This window comes from Triturus cristatus, chromosome 11 (assembly GCF_964204655.1).
Source record: "Triturus cristatus chromosome 11, aTriCri1.1, whole genome shotgun sequence".
Lineage (NCBI taxonomy): Eukaryota > Metazoa > Chordata > Amphibia > Caudata > Salamandridae > Triturus > Triturus cristatus.
Genome location: NC_140594.1, coordinates 1,148,672,700 through 1,148,693,242, shown reverse-complemented (window position 1 = coordinate 1,148,693,242; position 20,543 = coordinate 1,148,672,700). Strand labels below are relative to the sequence as shown.

The following is a 20,543-nucleotide window of genomic DNA, read 5'->3' as shown; positions in this document are numbered from 1 at the left end:
CTGGCCTGGACTTCCAGGATTTTGTCTGGGGCCTTGCAAAAAAATTGCAATCCAATGATGTTGCAACAAATCGGCTTGATGGAGGTAACATTTTGAACGAGGCCTCCCGCTTAGTGTATCTGACCAGGACTTGACTCCGGTTGGCCTTAAACCCTTACTTTATCCTGGTCAAGCGTGACCAGATGTTCTAAAGTGGCGCCATACGTTTTTAAGTACTAGAAATTGTTTATTCTTTAAAAGCTCATATTTCTGGTTCTCTACATTGGATGTTTATTATTATTTTTGTTACATTTCTTATTTAAGGATAATATTGTTTAAGAAATAAAAATACCATGGGAGGACCACCCACATTGAAAATACACACTTGTGGGTGGGATGCTCGACGCAGGACACAGAGGCGAAATAAAGCCTGAGAAGCCCGTATGCAGAGGGAGTACTTTATCCCATATATATTTGGTGACTTCTGACACACCCAATCTCCTACAATAAAAAAATGATGTCGGAATTCTAATGTAATAGATGAGTACAATTGGGTTCAGTGAGTTCTGACTTCACAATGTCTGCTGCTAGAGCCAGGAGTGGAGGGGAAAGCAGGTCAAGTCGCAGAACATCATTACAGAATGAAAAATAATGTAGCTCTTGTTTTTTCTCCTCTGTTTTACTAGCTGTAGAGTGACATGAGGAAAGGAGATATTTATGACAACGCTTTTTGTTTTCACTCCTTAAGTAATTATAGAAAGGTGATAACCTTCCTCAATGTTTCTACACATTTTGAGCTACTGTGCCTTTTTTTAAAAAAAAGGAAATAAATGACTTTTATATATGACAAACATTCAGAAGAGCAAAGTGAGGGATATAATAAAAACAAATCAGGATCTATTGGCATGTATGGACTTTTACTAAACTTTTTCTAATATATTTTTGCAACACATATTTATCAGCCTTTTGATGTGCTAAATCTTGCACTAGAGTTTCTGTTTTTAATCGTCATGTTTGCAAACATGCTCTCACTTTTTCATATGAAAGAGCTACACACTAAGGGCCAAATTACGAGTCTGGCGGTCATCGGACCGCCAGACCAGTGGTGGCGCAGCAGTGTTGGATCCAGTCACTGCTGCACCCAAGGTCCGACAGCCACACTAGAACCGCCGGTTCTGCCAGGGAACCACCGTTCCTCGACATAGGAGCAGTAGTCAGAGGCCGTAATATGCTTACTGAGACCGCCACAGTCCCGCCACGATCACGCCAAGCATATTACAAGTTTCCTCTCAGCCGCCACAAGATCCACCACCATGAAAAGCCTGGCTGAGAGGAAACAAAGGGGGCCCTACAGGACCCCCCATGAGCCTTAGACATATGTGGATGCACACAGGGGGGCCTAACATGTGCCCCCTTGTTCGCATGTACATAGGTTCCTGCATGGCATGAACTTACAAGTCCTTTTCTTGTGTGGTGTTCCTTTGTGATGCCTTTTTAAAAGGCCTTTTAAAGGGCATCGCAGTGGGGACCGCCATACCTCCCACCTGCCAGACTACGAATAAGTCACAATCTGGCTGGCAGCACGAGCTTTGGCAGAGCAGTGGCATGACAGTTTGAACCTCCGCGCCACCGATCTGCCAAAATCTCGTAATTTGACTCTCAGAATTTAAGTGGTTTGTGGTAAAGGTGTTAGTGTGACCCTGTATTACAAGGAATAAACAGCCCCCTGCCATACATGCTAGTCATCTCATAATACCATAACCCTTACAAAGGAACTTGGCCTTTAACTTTGTTCCTCTATATGGTCATTAAACTCTTCAGTGCAATATCCTTATAATCTATAGCAGGGGAAGTTTTATCCCATATGTTAATACTGGCCAGGAGTCCTGGAGACAACACTCACCGGGGTGATACTGCTCCTTGCCTTCTTATTCGCTTGGTGGTTCTGAAAATGCAGTGCCAGTAATGCCAGACCTGGACCTCCATGCAGCAGTGTGGGGGCTGCAGGCCACAGCTGTGCCTGACCCTAGCCTGCACTGCACTTGAAAAATGTGAGGAGCTGTAAATGATGCCCCCACTCACCCTCAGCTGCTGTACCCTGGTCCAAAAATGTGGCAAACAGATGTGGTTTTGGGCCCATCATGTCTCTCATAGTGGGGAGAAGCACATGGATTTAACATAGTATTCTTAGGCCCACATGTTATGCCTCATTGTATAGAAGTAACTCACAACCCGTGGAGATTCCAGGCTCCCCGCAATCCCAGTATCTTAATCTAGGGAGTTTGTAGGGAGGGTCTAAATGTTGCCCAATCTTGCTTTTCTGTTAAGGAATTAACAACTTAAGTAGCAAACCAGTTAAAAGATGAAGACTATAAAAGTCAAAAGTAGGCTTTTGTAAAAATTATAACACAATTTTGACCGTTAAAAAATAGAGGCTTAAAAAGTGGGCTTCAAAGGATACAAAGATCACACTGAAACCACTGCGATTAAAGCACCCGTGGAGGAATGATTTTGTAGCACATTCTCTGTTTCATGTTTCAGCGTGGAAAGATCAGGGGGGCTGCATTCTAGCTGCCTGCATCTTCCTTGGCTGCTCTCACCTATTGCCAGTAGCCTGTGCTGGCTTATCTCAGCCACATACATTTAAACAGGAAGTGTATTTTACCTGTGCTTTGGATTGCCCTCATCTGCTTCTTTGTGTGTCAATATTTGGGTAGTTGCAGAGAGACAGCGAGCTGGTGCGAGATGACGCCTCTAGTGAGGCTCAGGAGATAGTAACTATAGAATGTTCCTCTGAGAGACATCCTATTAGGAAGGGTACCCCAATGGCGGGGCTATCTCAAGAGGTGGACTGGTGGACATTAGAAGCAAGTAGAGTCACTATTACATGATGGTTTGAGTGGCCTGATCTCTTTCGCCAATCTTAAGGATGGAATGGTCTTAGCCCCAGCAGGGGTCAAAGCTGCTTGGATCTCAGTAGGAATGAACTACATGGGCTAGACATGTAAGTCACCATTCTGGCCCCCAACCCTGAGAGTAGATTGTTAGCCAGGTTGGCCCAAGTAAAAGAAACATATACATGCAGAACTTTATGTTACATGAATTTTGACAACATTTGACAAAATGTACTTTATTTTTATTCATGAAAATGTGGCTTAACAGAAAATGTTGCGCAGGTAGAGTGACATTGGTTCAGGCTCATACCATATTTAGCTTGACTTCTCTGTGCAAGGTATGCCCTAGTATTACATTTTCACATGAGAAACTGCACAAATTTATTTTGTAACATTTTGTGACATTTTACAAAACATTAATGGCATTTCATGACAAAATGCAACTTCACAAACCACAAGACTTGCATCAGTCTCCTAGATTTGTTCTGGAAGGATGCCCCATGTTCTGGCGGTGTTTTTAGCATAAAGTTAAATTATTAGGAGTTAGGATTCTTCGTTAGCCCATTCCCTATGTCAGTCCCCTGGGAGAAGGGAGACAAAGGAATCCACCATCATTCCGTGCTCACGGCATGCACAGGCTCTATCACATGACTGTTCTCTGTTTCCCCTGACTGCAGTTTGCAACCATAGGGATTTGGAGATTCTTATACATGAGAGGAAGACAGGAGTAAAAGACCCAGGATGGTATGAGCACCATGTATGCTATTGAGCCATTAAAGTATTTATACTCAAGCACAGATGGTACACAACTTGTTACCCTTGTTTAGAAGACCTTGACATGTCTAGTTCTTCTAATATGGATCCAGTTCATGCTCATTTTCTATAAATGGTCCCCAGTAAAGCAGCATTTTGTACACTGACTTGGTGGATTTGGTCAACAGTGGAAGATTAAGTTTCTGGACTAGTACAACCCAAGGTGGAGTCCCATAGGTTAATATAGTTCTCTGAAAAATGATTGCACGTAGGGATCACACCTCTATTTAAGACCAATAGTCAATGCTTTCTTTGGCATCTCACGTTGAGATACTCTGAAAATAATCCTAGAGAGGACAGGTACAGATGCCTTGTCATGTAGCATTAATTTATAACAAGGGGGCAACGATGTAAAAAAACTATGTAAGAGCAAAGTGATTCTCAATGTCGAAAGAATGTAGAATGAAGGACAACAATATGTCCACTTGGTCATCAGTGTCTAAGGGTGGAACTATCCTGAAGGTTTGCACATGAGTAGATTGAAACCTTCAGAGCCACTCACATGGAGAAGGAGCCAATTGTTTCAGTTTGATACAGGAGAGGTTTCTTTAGGTCTGGTAGCCTGTGTGGTGTTGTTTGCAAGGACTTTGATATGCAAGTAATAAGAAGAACAGTGAGATTGTTCATATACTTAGATGGAAGAGATAAGAATGTGTTTAGGATGACTAAAGAGACAGGGCTTTTTTCTACGTGTGATTTTGATGAGTAGACTAATAGCACAAAGGATTATAAGTTTGCAGTTATTTAGCTATACATTACCATGATGATATTGGATTTGGTTACAACCGTTTATTATATTAACCATTGTGGAAATTAAATGTGTAAATCTACTCCTGTACTAAGGAGTAACTTTACACTTTTTTGCTAATCACCATTCCTGAGTGTAAACCTAGCTGTAAGCTTAGGTTTTTCTACCACCTGGTGGGGCCTTGCAAAACAGGATTTAGGAGTTTAGAGTTACTAATTGTAACTTTTTACAGATAGGTGGAGATCTCCGCCACCAGACAGAGATATCCCAATTGTTAAATACACCAAATGTATTCAAGTTTGTTAAGCTAAAAAACTATGTATATTTTATGATAAAATATGAAAGCAACATAATTGGACATATTTATTTTAAATGTAGAATTAATTGAATAAAATGTTGCACCATATCAAAGTAATTGTGCATTAAATATGTATTGGTAAGAGATATATTGTTTAACATTAAAATAATACCCCTCATAAAACAATAAAAATCCCACCTAGATTAAAATATTTCTTTTTATTTAATGTGCATTCCAAATTATTACAAGTTATGTGTAAAATTATTATTACGTTCTAGTAATTACTTAATACTTTTTTTAATGTATTATAATTTTATACTAAAATATATCTATTATTTTTTTAATTATATATGTATTTTTTCCAAATTAAGCAAACTGTATATATTTATTTCATTTTATTTGTATTCATTTATTTTAAAAGTCAAAATGAATGCATTTATTTTAACACTATTTTTTAAGGAGTTATTATAAGCCCCTGGCTCCATTGGCTGGAACATATTTAGACTATTTTGAGACATGTTTGGTTGTAGTAACTTTAGTATTGCAGTTTGTGAATAGCAATGGGTTTACTTACTCTTATGTGAGTGTATGTTTTGAATTTGCATGTCGATTCCCAAAGTCATGCATGCCGCTCCCTGAACGCTTTCCGCTTAAGTTTAAGTATTCCTCAAGCCGCTCCCTGAACGCTTTCCGCTTAAGTTTAAGTATTCCTCAATGTACAGCCACTAATCTCTGTTCCCCCCACATTTCGCACAAAAGTGTAGAGCTATGTGTGTGGAGAAATCCGCAGTTGTGGCACAAATCGCTGCATAGAAAAGACAGTAGATGCTACTACTGTAGTACATCTAAACATGCTACAAAATGTAGTTTGGAAAGTGGTCCCATAATGAGGAGAAAACATTTTTGCTCAGTAATCAGGGTGAACTGACCTATGGAGCGTGACCTGAAAGGGGCCTGGCCAATAAATGCTCTCTCTGTTTAGTGGTGGGGCTTACACTGGATGGGAACAGCATATTATCACTCACCACTATGTTCAGTGAATGATTAGGTTCCCTTTGCAGATTATATCTCAGTGGAAATACTATTGGAAAGGAATACTATTACGAAGACTCATCCATGAAGAAAATGTAGCTAAAACGACATTTATTTTTAGGTCAATATAAAGAAAACAGTATTAGCATTAAAACATAATGACACATGGAAGATGAGATACAAGTGATAACAAAGTAAGGTTTACAGAATGGGATGCTGCCTTGCGTAGAGCATGGGAGTTACCACACGTCCACCCATGGATTTTGACGCGTTACCAGAACTACCAAAAATGTTAAACCTGGAAATGCGTCAAAATGCTATGTCTTCCTGATAGATATGCAACAAATAAGAAATATATTTATTTCTCCATGTTGTTTCCTTTTTCTATCTTTGGCATTCTGCAGCACAGAAATACGAAAAGCCTCTTAAGATTGTTTTTGTGCAGGGAGGTGTCCCTTCCTGCACAAAAACAATAATGCCAGCAACACACGCACACTTGCATTATGACTCAAGGGTGCCTGCATTGGAGCTGCGATGTACTGAGTGTGCCAGTACATAGAGGGAGCAGGATGTGCCATGTCTTGACAGTTATGGCACATTCCTGCCCTCTCCATTTGACTTAGTGGAGTAAATTGTCTTGCCGTGTTGCATTGCATCAAAGTTTGATAAATCAGCCCCTGGGTCTAATGATAATGCTAGAAATAGAGTTATATTTAGATTTAAAGTTAAGTATAGGTTTAGGGCAGGTTTCAGGTTAGGTTAATGGTTGGGTTTAGTGATATTGTAAGAGTTAGAATTACAGTCAGAGTTAGAGTTAGATTAGGATTCAGGTGTAGAATCAGAATTAGGTTAAATGTTAGGGTTAGTGACAGAGTTAGAGTCGGAAATACAGTGAGTGGTAGCAATAGGTTTAGGTTAGGGTTCAGGTATAGAGTTAAGCTGGTGGTTAAGTCAAGTGATAGAGTTTGAGTTAGAATTAAATTTAACAATAGAGTTGGTGTGAAAGTTAGGAATAGGTTTGGGTTAGGGTTCAGGTTTAGTGTCAGAGAATAGGTTTAGGTTAGGGTTCAGGTTTAAAGTCAGAGTTAGGCACAGGGCTACACTTAGTAATAGAGTTACAGTTAGACTTAGAACCAGGCTTAGAATTAGGAATAGTCTCAGGTTTAAGTTAGGGTCCAGGTGCAGAGCCAGAGTTAGGTCAGGGGTTACGTTTAGTGATAGCATCAATGATGGATTTATGTTAGGATTTGGCTTAGAGATTTTGTGGACATTTTGGAGCATTATAATAATAAATTGTATTATTAGGAGTAGTTGTAGGATGAGGGTTAGAACTAGGCCTGGGAATAATGTTAATTATGCCATAGTAATCAGAGTCATTTTGGTAATTCTGCATTACTCTTCGATGCAAGATTACCAATAATTATGCGAATACTCCCACTTGCGTAATTAAGAGTTATCTGGGAAAAAAAAACACACCTACAACAAATTTAACATGAGGGAGCACCTGGTTGAGCGGCTCTTCATATTGTTTCACATTTAGAGCTATTTTCTTAGCACAAAATGCATCCTCGCATCTATTTTGCTGCAAATCTTTCTTTTTTCTATAAATCTGTTTATTGTATTTTATAGGTAAACAGTAGCATATACATCCTGCATTATTTTCATGTGTCATCACTGGGGGGGGGGGGGGGGGGGGGAGGGTGGGACCCTGAAGCTTAATACATGTATACCATTTCGACTGCAGAGCCTGATACGTCAAGCACCATACAAAAGCTAGTTATCACAATATCAGAGAGAATTTTCCTCATGGACATCGGGACCTTCACTGGACACCTCACCCATTCCTCTACAGGAGCGCCAACCAGACCATATTTATTTCCATTAGCATGGACACCCCCTGCCCAAATAGATTGTCCTTCATTTGACATACATCAGTCCATGTCTCATACCCATCCCACCACAGTTGGAGCCTCTTTTGCACCCCACAAGTGTGCTATGTTGCATCGGCCACTGCAATCCCCAAAGATAACCATATTTTCTCATATCTCGGAGGTGGATCCTCCCCCATATGTGCAAAAGACATGTTTTTGCTGAGTCCAGAATTTTTACCCCCATGACTTCCCCACTATATTTCTGTAGTGCCAATAGCACCGTATGATGGGGCAGGACCACAGGATGTGAAACAATGTGCCCTGCTCACCGTAGCCCCGAAGGCAAAGGTCTGTAGGGCATGGGCCCATTGCTTAGACGGAAGTGTGGGAGTAGTATGAACGGTGCAAGATGCACAATTGGATCAATCGGAATCCTGCATTTGTTGTCCCTTCTCGTAACGCCCCGAATGCTTCTTCCCACTCCACATGCCCACACTCCCCGATGACCCACTCCCACGTAGCTCTTAAAGTGGCAGGATGTCAGGTGATAATTGTTAATTAGTTTCTTATATATGAGTGAGACAGTTTTTTCAGGCAGGGCTTCAGATAGAACTCTGTCCCCCAACAGAGAGGACTCCAGGACCGGGGTGTGCTGGGGATGTGTGTCGTGAGTGCATGTTTAAGTTGTAGCGATCTAAAGGATTCATATTGGGCTTGTAGATCATTCCAACCAAGCACATTGTCTCCCTTCCACATGTCACCCACTGTAGATATATCTATAAGGTTCCACTTCTTGAAGCTCTGTAGCCTTCCCTCTTCTCTAAGGAGGTCACTACGCCGCAGTGGGGCCATTTTTAAAGCACAGGGATGCATCATATTAATAACAATACGACAAATCCTTGTGCTTTCCCATGCGCTGGCGCACAACTATCTGCCATGCACCAGCGCAGACACACTTGCTTCATTTTGCAAGGGTGCTTGCGCTGTGAGGATGATTGTTTTTGTGCAGGAAGAGACACCTTCCTGTACAAAAACAACCATTAATGGCATTTTACTCTTTCTATGCATGCAGCTAAATACAGCAGAATCGAAAAAGGAAAAACAAGAAGAAATAAAAGTTTTCTCCTCATTGCACCATTCCTACCTCTCTCCTGGGGAGGCGTTGAATTCTGATGCATTCCCAATTTTACAAAATGTAAATCTGGGAATGCGTCAAGTTCCGTGGATGTTGTGTGGGAGCACCCACAACTACACCAAGGAACCCTCTTTTTTACACAGAATAATGCGTGAAAGGGGCCCATATTTACAAGGCCATGAAAATTCACGCAGGGTGACTTTACGTGGGCTTGTAAATATGGGCAAGCTCATTGCACCGCCGATGCGTCAAAGAAATTGATGCACCTGCAGTGCAATGGGCTTGTATATAGGCCCCTTGGTATCTGATCCTTTCTCGATTTATAGACACAATTTAAACAGCCAGCTGGGAACCTGTTCCTTCTATATGAGGCATAACGCCACCCATGCTACCTTCGCCAGACGTGTCCATTTTGTGATGGTTCCGTACAACTACATAGCATCAAGGCCAACTTGGTCCTGAGGAAGTCTATCGCTGAATCATGTCAACAATATTTATACACCTTGTTTTGTTATTATTTTTAAGATAAACACTTAGGAGCCGATTCCCATATTCCTGAGAGAAGGCTCCATCCGATTCGGATCCGGAGGGCTTTCCGACCGACTTGTGCTCCGGGGCTCCGAGCGCCCGAGTATGATGGGAACAAGCGCTGACGGACACGGGTCACTCGGAGCCCCATAGAAGTCAATGGGAGCCTGTTGTACGACGCGTACATAGGCTCCCATTGACAAAAAGGGTACGTTGCGCACAAGGTCGCCCCCTGTAGTGGGGATGATTCTTTGCCACCTGCACCGTACATACATGTGTAGGGGGGATCCTTGGCTCCCCCCTGTGATTGACGTGTACGACTTCGGGTGACCCCTGAAGTCCGCTTCCCGGAGAGTTTATGAGTCGGAGGCTCCGACTCGATCAGGCTGTCCGGATCGTGCATCGTACTGGCTCGGTCGGGAATCGCCTCCATTGCACAGCACGGTTTGCTTACGAACGAGACGTATGGAGCGGTTTGGACCCGTAAACAATTTGGTCGGCAATTTTGCATTTTTCACATCGTACTTGCTCACTCATACAGCTGTATAAGTTGGTTGGAAAACACACGTACGGCTCTTACTTTTTCCGTCCGGATCGCGTTCGGAGCCCTTCCGAGCGAGATCGGAATCGACCCCAAAGAGACTTCAATGTTATATATTTTCGTATAGTTTGCTGCATGATCTTGGAGTTTTAATATCTCCTGCATAGTGAAGTTTTTCATAATGTTACTTAAGGGAGTAGGTTAATTTAGTGGATGGGTTTTGTTTTATTTCACCTCTCTTTCTTCATCAGTTTATTGATTTAAATTCCCACAGGGACCTACACATTGTTGTGTGGTATTCCCCTTGCTCCCAGGTGGTTACTGGGGTTTTACCTTTATTAAGACATTAGAAGCAAACATACCCAACGATGGAAAATAATCAATCGCCAGAAAAGCTATCAATATCCCTAAAAATAAGGATTCACTTTTGGGAGATGCTGTATTGTATGAAAACCAGATCAGTTTTGTATTCATTCAGGTGCACTGATGCGGCTTTGTATTTTCAGATGACAATACGACTGATTCCCATATTTACAAAGATAACATGAATATTTTAACTGAAAGTGACTAACCTGGCATCCTGCATCTGTGCTGTTGAAAGCAAATATTGAAGACAAAACCAGAATGACAGTTCTTTTCGGGATATTAGCTGATGGAATTAATTCGAACATATTTAGTGACATGGATTATAAAAATGCAACGTATTTTCACAAAGCAGAGGAAGAAAGCGATGCATTTTTGAGCTATTTTGGACTTACCTTTACTAGCCACGGGCACAAAAAGCGAGCTCTGCTCTGAACACGTTTCTCCCTCGTACCCAGCGGGGCACGTGCAGATCTGATCCGCGCAGCGCGCGCCCGAGAGGAGACACGTTCCTCCGTTCAGGCAGCGGTTCGCGTCGCACTCCGAAGAGCAGCAAAACGTTCCATTTCCTGCAAAAATGTAGCATATGTCTGCTAAAGTTTACGGTTTAAATAGATAAACAAAGACATGGAAAACAAGCACTGGCAAAGCCAATCATTCTCAGGGGTTTCTTTAAAGAAAGCTTTGGAATGAGAAGGCTGGAGGAGGGGGGGGGGGAGATGTCAGGAGCAAATGCAGCTGCTCGTAGTATCAATAACTGATGTCTATGGTGTGTCCAATAAGTGAGGTTTCCAAATGTCCGTGAGTGCTCTTATTATTCTCATCATCCCTGACTCTTTGATCACCTCCTGTTTGTTTATCCAGCAGCACCTTGCATTCTGAGATATTTGATTTTAACTTTATTAATTAACAATTATTTTTTAAGGTCCCAGATCTGAAGTTCTACCTCCTCTAAAAGAGACTTCTCCAAATAGTGCATTTACCATTAGTAAAATGCTTAACTTAAATGTTTGAAATACAAGCTGGATTATCTGCTGCTTTTTCCGTGACATGAGAAGCACCCAGTTATTAAAAAAATATACCCTTAAATACAATGTAGAAACCCACCCACGTATGCCCCATGCCAGATAAAAAGCAGCGAGTGAGCCCCAAAAGCGGCCATCTGTGAACAGGTTTCCTAAAAATATTACACATAAATTCAGAGATGACTGTCATATAATCCCACATATCCATAGAAACAATCTTTGACAGGTTTTAATAAACCCATTCAAAAATTACATCTTTGAATGCATTTGTAATATTTTAGCATATGCTCATGCATTAGTGCCACCACATTTGAATACTTCTGTTAAAATATTAGAAACTCATTTCTAAATGCCCTCCACGGATGCATGCACCTGCGCATTTGTGGAATGCCATCTTGAAATGGGTAAAAAAACATCGTAAAATGGCTGCCCGCTGATAGTGCGGTGGACACTGAAACTTTATTTAAAAATGATGTTGGAGAGTGAGTGCCAAGCAGGGTGGGGAGCATAGCTGCCAAGTTTCCCAGGTCCATGTGTGATGTGCTGCTCCATTTCAGGTTTTTTCCTTTGAATTGTGGGACATGTAGTCTTGTTTTATAATGCAAGTCCCACAATTCAAAGGAAAACCCCGACTGGAGCAGCACATCATGCATGGACCTAGGAAACTTGGCAGGGCTGGGGTAGAGAAGCAACAGATAAGATTGGGAGGGTATATTAATAAATAAAACAGGCAGCACGAAGAGGGGTGGGCGAAAAATGGACAAGCGGGGAAATCATCATGGAGGGTGAGGGGGATGGGAAAGTAAACGGGAAGCAGCAAACGAAGGATAGAGCAAGACAACACAAGAATTCAAACTGAGCGCTTAAACTCAAAGGAAAAAGTTGATCGCTGAATGCAAGCAACTTCAGCAATGGAAGGATACAAGTCAACCAATCAAAACACCGCGACCCTAAGTGATCTAGAGTAGGGAAAACACAAGACTAGGGAGAAAAGTCATCAACTCTAGAGGAGAAAAATTAGTCATCCACTCATGATCAAGGGGTATCTACAATACGTTCTAAATAAAATATACATATTTTAAAATATTTTCCACTGTTTTAAGTTAAAACGGTAATTAAAAAACACTTTATTGTTTGAAACATCATCAACTTGACTGGAGTTGCAATAGTAAATATGACACCCTGAACACATGCACTAACCCCAGTGCTAGTTAGGCTGTGGGTACAATAGTGAATCTGTCCATCTGTCCCATCCCCTAACATATGCATTAAGCTTAATGTTAGTGAGATTGGAGCAGGGTTCCACTTGACCTGTGGGGCACACTGGGAATGCTAGAAGGGCTGGTGTGTAATTTTTCTGCTGTTTCCCTGCTATTACCACAAACATTGCCTGCAGTAAGTACAAATGCATGCAGTCTCCTATAACTTGCAAAACATTTATACAGCATTGCTTTAATGTCAAAACTGCCTCAATTTCAACATTAGTACAGCATAAGTAGAAGCATTGAAACAATTTTTTGAATATATGGTATCTCCCTTGAGGCCAGCTCATCAATCTTCATCAAAACCCTTTCTGGAGACACTCTTTCAACCCCCGCTCACCATTATCAACACCTCCCTCACCCAGTGTTTGTTCCCAAAAGCTCTCAAGATGAGTCAGATCATGCATTACCAACTTAAGAAATCCACACTCCGTTCCGATGATCAGCCCAACTACAAGTCCATCAACCATGAAGCCTTTATCAATAAGGTTATCAAAAATAAGCCTATATCTAAAATTACAAGATTACATCACGGCTAACCATCTCACGCATGACTGCCAGTGTGGCTTTAGATCAAGTAGTCATTTTACAAATCATTGATTACAACGTCTTGAGCTCAGATAAAAATAATCTTTCCTTTACCACCATCAACCATCCCATTCTCATCCATTCTCTGAAGTTCTGATTGGAATTCACCAACCATGTCCCTCACTTTTCCTCCACCTACCAGTCCAGCCAACATTAGTTCACCTATTTATTACCCTTACCAGTGGTAAGATTGACGTTGTGATTCTAAAAGGACCATTCACTCTCTGGTCCTTCATGCCACTGAACCCAAAAATGTTATCTTTAACCTTGACTCAGCCTTATCCTCTGGCCAAGTTTGATATATGTTTACTGTTCACTCTTCCTCTGGTGCTCTGCTCCTAGGGCAATACCCAGGCCTTCTGTGAGTGTCTTAAAAACCTGGCTCGTTTAGATTCCTTAAGTTCATTGGTCATGGCTAGAAAATGTTCCTCAATGTCAGGATACCCCAAGGGGTGTCAGGTCATGCTGTAAAAACCACCAGGAGCTCGTTCCAGGTCTTGGCTGCGATGTACGAGAAGGCTCTCGCGCCTGCTCTGTTTCTGTGGATGCAGGGGACTTCTGCCAGGGCGAGGTCGTCGGAGCGGAGGTTCCTCTTGGGTACGTGGAAGGAAACTCTCTCGTTGAGGTATTTGGGTCCGATGTTGTAGAGGGTTTTGTTGGTGTGGGTGAGGAGTTTGAAGGCGATCCTCTTCTCGACGGGGAGCCAGTGAAGGTCTGGTAGGTGTTGGGTCATGTGTTCATGGCGGGGTGTCCCGAGGACGAGTCTGGCTGCGGCGTTCTGGATGGTTTGGAGTTTGTGTCAAAGAGTTCTGTTGATTCCGGCGTATAGGGCATTGCCGTAGTCCAGTCTGCTGGTTATAAGTGCGTGGGTGACGGTCCTTCTGAAATCTGGGGGGATCCATGTGAAGGTCTTGCGGAGGATGCGCAGCCAGTTGAAACTGGTGGAAGCGACGGCGTTGATCTGGCGGTTCATGGAGAGGAAGGAGTTGAAGATGACGCCGAGGTTTCACGCGTGGTCTGTAGGTGTGGGTGTATTCCCGAGGGCGGAGGGCCACCAGGTGTTGTCCCAGGCGGAGGTGGAAGGTCCTAGGATGAGGACCTCAGTTTTCTATGAGTTGAGCTTCAGGCAGCTATGGTTCATCCAAGCTGCGACGTTTTTCATTCATTCATGGAAACAGAGTCTGGTGGCTTCTGGATTCTTCGTGAGTGAGAGTATGAGCTGGGTGTCATCGGCGTAGGATACTATGCTGAGCACATGCTGTCTGACGATGGCGGCAAGGGGGGCCATGTAGATGTTGAAGAGCGTGGGGCTGAGCGATGATCCTTGGGGTACTCCACAGTTGATATCGGTGGGTTCGGAGAGGAAGGGAGGGAGTCTGATCCTCTGGGTTCTACCGGAGAGAAAGGATTGGATCCAGTCGAGGGCGGCTGCTTGTATCCCCGCGTCATGGAGTCTGGCTGCGTGCTTGCAGTGTGAGACAGTGTCAAAGGCTGCGGAGAGGTCTAGAAGATTGAGGGCCGTAGTGTGTCCCTGATCGAGTAGTATGCAGATGTCGTCAGTGGCGGCAAGGAGGAATCCAGACTGGGAGGTGTCTAGGATGGAGTTTTCTTCGATGAGAGCGGCCAGCTGGCCGTTTACGAGTCTATCGGTGACTTTGGCCGTGAAGGGGAGGAGAGAGATGGGCCGGTAGTTTTTCAGGTCCGTTGGGTCGGCCGTTGGTTTCTTGAGGAGGGGTTTGACCTCCGTCTGCTTCCAGTCGTCTTGGAAGACACCGGATCTGAAGGAGGCGTTGATGGTCCGTCCTAGTTCGGGTGCGATGGCGACCCTGTAGAATATGTGCGGTGGGTAGGGGTCCGTTGGGGCTCCTGAGTGGGTTTTCTTCATGGTCGCGGTGATGAGGTCGACAGTGGTGGGATTCCAGGTCATGACGGTTAGCTTATCGCCAGCGGTGGGGAGGGGGGTGGTGTCTGGCGTCTGTTCACTGAAGTTGTCATAGAGGACCTTGATCTTCATATGGAGGTAGGAGCTGAGCTTTTCGCAGAGTTCTTGGGAGGGAACTTTCCTTGACAAACTTTCTCTGGCACCATTATCCAACCCCTCAATCACTACCTGAGCCTCATCCCTTCTTGGATGTCTAGCAGCTACCTGAAACTCAAATCCAACAAGGTAGAAGACCATTTGTTAAATAACAATTAAACTTAACTTTTCAAAACCTGGCTAAAAACCATGTACATGGACTGAGTCAGTCTTTCAACTATCACCCAGTGCCAAGTCTTTTTATTCGCCTTCGATACTGAACTTGTCTTCAAGGAACACATCACCAAGAAGCTCAAGATGGTGCTAGCACATGCTACTAATGAAAGTGAAACTATTCCTCTTAGATAGCTACTTTAGAACTGCCATCCAGACTATTGTACTCCCACATCTAGATGGTGGCAATGTGATGCTCCACAGCCTCCCAGACACCAGATGAGACCTCATGAACCTCATCCTACAGGTGGCAGCATGCCTCACCCAGGACTTAAAAAAATACCCATACCACCCCGACCCTGCTGGAGCTCTTCTTACCTACACAGCACCATCTTTAAGACCAACAGGATTGTCTTTAAAGGCATCAACACTTGGATTTTTAAAAAGATTTCAATGTCCAATATGCCCATAAGACAGTCAATAACACTCATATATTCATGTGCTCCAACCTACATTTTCAGTTAAAAAAGAGCTGAACACACATTTATTCTAAAGACATTACATCTCAATCCTGTAGAGAGCCCCCTTTCACACTCAGAATTCAACATCGTCCTTCTATTGCTCTTGGAAGTTGCTCTCTGAGTTTATTCTTCACCTTTGGCCCTGAAGCTGACTCCGGCTTGTTTGTGCTGCATAAATATGACATCAGCTTACTAACTGTTGGCATCAAATGATACATTCAACTAGCATACACACCTCCAGCATGATTATACACTCACCAACCTACTGAACATGAAGCAGGGCACACAAAGTATGTATGTATAGAGCTGTAACACTATAAGCCTGCCTCAACACTATTACACTTGAAACAATATAAACTACATGTTGCATTTTGCATGGTGTCATGCGAGTAATCCTCTTGCAATCTTTCGAATATCCCCATGTACATGTATACAATCCATCATTGTGCAAACTTGAGAATATACCAGGCTATTGCTAAGCAGTTAATCATCCACCCTCTCTAGATAAGCAAACCATCCTCCTGCCCTCTCCTCCAGGGTTCACCTGAGTGCTGGTATACAATTCCTTGTCTCTGCCCTCAACAGGAAACTACAGTATTCTTCATATACCAACATCCTCTAAAGTATTACTGGATACTGTTACATGATTGTTCATTCTCCCATCATCAGTGTATGCCTCATCGCTTTCTATATTCAATCATCCTGATAACCCCAGGAGTGTTTGAGTACTAAAGTATGATGCATGCTCTCCAGGTTTTTTTTTTAATAAATACTAATTTAGCATCCTGAAATCTCCAGAATATGCCCTAATAGTGTAGTTGAGTCTAATTTGCTTTGTGAATTGCAAAAAATCATAAATGTATACAAAGGTGTAAGTTTAACTTTGTAAATTAGGCCCTATGATTCTGTGGTGCCAATGAGGGTTCCAAAAAGCAAACATGGTTATAATAATACAACAGCATGATTACTGTCCAGCCAGGATGTTTACTTAACCAGATGACAGGCACAATGTAAGCACATTGAATAAAATCTTTAAAAATATTTAAATGGTGAAGGACGACTTTCTAATTGCTTAAATCACTGGAACAACACATTGGGCAGAGTGTTCCTTGTGCTGGAATTTGTTCTGCAGCGGTTGATTACTGCAACCTCCTGAGCAGCTCTACAGTGTCCAAACCTCTACCAATGTGTGCTCTGAAGGCTGGTTAGGGGACACTCCCAAGGAAGATTCTTCCTTATTGAGGCCAGGTTTGTTGGACATTTAGCTATTCTATTAACAAACTTTTACTGTACAAAATGCAGTGCAGAGGTATAACAGAGAACCGAGAAATCAGAATTGCCTGGGAAATACAGATTTCATCATCCAAATAAATCTGAAGAGTTTCAACATTGTCAGCATTACTTGTTATGTGGACTAAATTATCTAGCAAAAAAATGCAAATTATGGTACAAATTCTCTGGCAGTATTTTTTAATCCATTTCTTCCAGAAAAACAATTTTTTTGTCAAAACTGCAAATTTTGGAAATAAAGTTTTACATTTTGTGGGAAATATGGTAAATTCTTGGTTATGTGGTAAACATTACTGCCATAAATGCACTGGCCCTCACCTTTGCCCATGGTTTTATCAAAAATGTATTCAAGAAAGATAAACTAAACCTAAGCCTTTTTACTCCATCAGTCTGTTGTTGAAGGAACTTTAAAGAAAACAATGTCTTCAAGCCAACCACCCTAATATAAACATGTAACACAAAAACTACCCAATGGATAACATGTGTAATGCAATCCAATATTGCCATCTTGGGGTTCTTCTGGTGAAGCTCAATGACAATATTTGACCTTATTATGCAGTTACCTTTAGGCATCCTCTCTCGCTTTTTCTTACTCTTTCGCACAGTCACAAAACTCATGCCCCCATCACGCCTCTAGAGTTACCTTTGTATCCAGAGTTGCAGGTGCAGGTGTAACTTCCAAATGTGTTAGCACAGGTCGCGTTTTGATGGCATGGGCTGCTCGAGCATTCATTTACATCACTGCAAAGTAGACCTAAAGAGCAGGAAGATAGCAGGGGTGTAAAACAAGGGGATCAAATAGGAACATATCTAGGAGGCAAAAAAGAGCACACACACAATCATGTATGTGGATTTAACAATCATCCAATGTCACACTGAGGACTTGCATGTATTCGGGGAAGAAGAACTTATGTCAGGAGAGATAACTCCTTCTGAACACAGACACATGCTATTCCAATGTGCAGCAAAGGAGCTTGACATCTAAAATGCTAGGCAGAAGTATTTTCTGTTATTCATATCATAAATTAAATTCCTTTAGCTCCATGACTAAACAGCCAACACATTTGTTCCCATTGGCAACATAAACTCAATAATATGTAATTACCAGACATGAGTGCAGCAAAAATATGAAGCAGTGTATTATCTATCCCAAGTTATTCCTCTTGTCTGATTATAAAATAAACACTGTCACAACAAGTGGGTCGTATTTCTGAAAAGGCTCATCTATTGGCTTTGCCAATGCTTATTTACTTGTGGCATGCAAACACAAGTGACATTGCACAGGAACAAGTATGACCAACAATCTTGCAATGGATTTTCTGTTGAATATAACCCATACCAATGTGGCAGCATAAGTGATAATTTTTGCTTTACATATGTTTGTAGTATAAATTGAATGGGCTAATCCATTATGTGATTCTAAATGACTGAGTTTGGTTTAAGCTTCTCTGAACTGAGAAGACAACCATAGAGCTGGTTTTACAAGAGCTCAACAAGATCTTACATGATGCGGCATGGCTGGATTATGTCAACACCTTGTATTTGGGTGTTCCTGAGAAATGGACAAAAAATGTACCTCATTTGGGGCATTAACAGACAGGAATCCATTACCAGACTTTTGTATGAATTGCACTCACTCCTGGTTATGTAAAGGATCCTATTCAAGGCACTGGTCTTTATACTAGGCCTGGGTGGCAAATTCCGTTCCGTTCGCGGAATTTGCGGAATTTGGGTAATTTTGTGTTCTGCGGAGAACGCGAAATTGCCCAAAATTCCGCTTTCCGCGACTTCGCGAAATGTTTGCTTGTTCGCTTTCTCAAAATGCGTGTTCGCGAGATATTTCTCCCCGAGCACGCAAACAGCGATTGTGAACAGGAAAAAAGCATCGCGAACAAGCAATTCCGCGTGTTCGCGGAATTTCTGCGTGTTCGCGGAGATTTTTTACCGTTTCGCGGAGATTTGCTTAACGCGATTACGCAAATTCCGCCCACCCCTACTTTATACATTGGGTCTTCACAAACGGGGCCCACAGTACTTGCTTATTAGGATGCAACATTAACATGCCCACACACCCTCCACTCTATGTTGGTGCTCGGAGTTAGGGTGTCATACTTCTGGAAAGTTAGGTGCAGATGTAACTCATTTATTAAGCTTGCAAAGAAGGAATGTGTAGCGTCCTCCCCAGCCTGGGTACCCCTCAATGACTACATCACACACAGTGCTTAGTATTAAACATCTTTATTCATCTGCGTGTAACTTAAAACTCAACATTATAAAACAAGCTTTCATTGTGCTTCACTCAGACACCTACGTCACAACTCGACGGAGTCCTTTAGGAGCCAAAAAGGTTCCATCATAAAATTCACAAGACACTACATTCACCCCACTCTTAAATATTATTTTTTTTACAAATCAGTATATACATATATATTTACAATTACATCTCTTCAATCAACCTTCTTGCTGCTTTAATTATTCAACCTGATTGAATCTGCCTTCAGTGTTTTATCTCCATATAATCTTAAATAAATCTTGCATGGCAGCACAGCACCTTTATGTATGGCCCGACCAGTAGGATCTCTGACATCGACATGTGGATTCTTTACAATGCGTTTGTTGTCTTCAACTGCTTTACAGCGGTTGGAGCTGGCTTTGACCCCAATTCCGTTCTTCGACATCAACACATGCGGCATACACAAGCAGAGTATGCCATTCTACTGGTTATGTATTCGTTATCTCATCACCAGTTGTAGCATCTTTCCCAGCCTGGGTACCCACCGATGCACACACCACACACGGAGCTTAGTTTTCCATGTCTTTATTCATCTACATTTAACTGCGAACTAAACATTCTTAAACAAGATTTTATTGCATTCCATTCTGACATCTACGTCAAAGATCTATGTTGTCCGTTAAGAGTCAAAAGGGTTCCATTGTAAAACTCACAAGACACTTCAGAATAGAAATTGCTTTCCCACATGACACTCTACTCTACTCTATGGCATGTTGCAACACTCTACTCAACTCCATGCCACTTGACGACACTTAATGATACTCAATTCCACAACACTTTCTATCTGTAGATAGATGGAATGATGGATGGATGGGTGATGAGACAGAATATCGACTACAAAATTTCGACTTTCCATAATATCAAGTGAAACATATCATGGAATGGAAATATCGAGTGCATGAATATCATTGTCAAGAATATCGATTTTAAGGTAAGTAAATATCATTTTTTAAAATACAGATGTCATTAATATCGTTTGTATAAATATAGTTGTTTAAAATTTCGCTTTTAAATAATTGTTATGTTTTTTAGTACATATTTTAAATGTATATGACATAACTTTTTTTATTATTGTTTATGTTTCTTACTATATTAGTGAAATCTTTAGTAGTTTTGAAATCTAATTACATTTAATTTGTGCTTTTTAGTTCTGTAGCGGGTTGTGGGTGTA

General features: G+C 41.9%; 1 protein-coding gene across 1 annotated transcript in view; it reads right to left on the bottom strand.

The window, feature by feature from the left end:
- The window catches only part of LOC146788617 (mucin-4-like), a 67,713-nt gene extending 47,956 nt beyond the window's left edge, over nt 1-19,757 (bottom strand). Inside the window, exons 1-4 of the mRNA XM_085633185.1 lie at nt 19,631-19,757; nt 17,723-17,833; nt 10,598-10,771; nt 10,412-10,488 (exon numbers count right to left, since the gene is read on the bottom strand). Coding sequence (XP_085489311.1) covers nt 10,412-10,488; nt 10,598-10,771; nt 17,723-17,833; nt 19,631-19,757 — 489 coding nt within the window. The remainder of the gene's footprint in view (nt 1-10,411; nt 10,489-10,597; nt 10,772-17,722; nt 17,834-19,630) is intronic.
- Nucleotides 19,758-20,543: the final 786 nt, after the last annotated feature.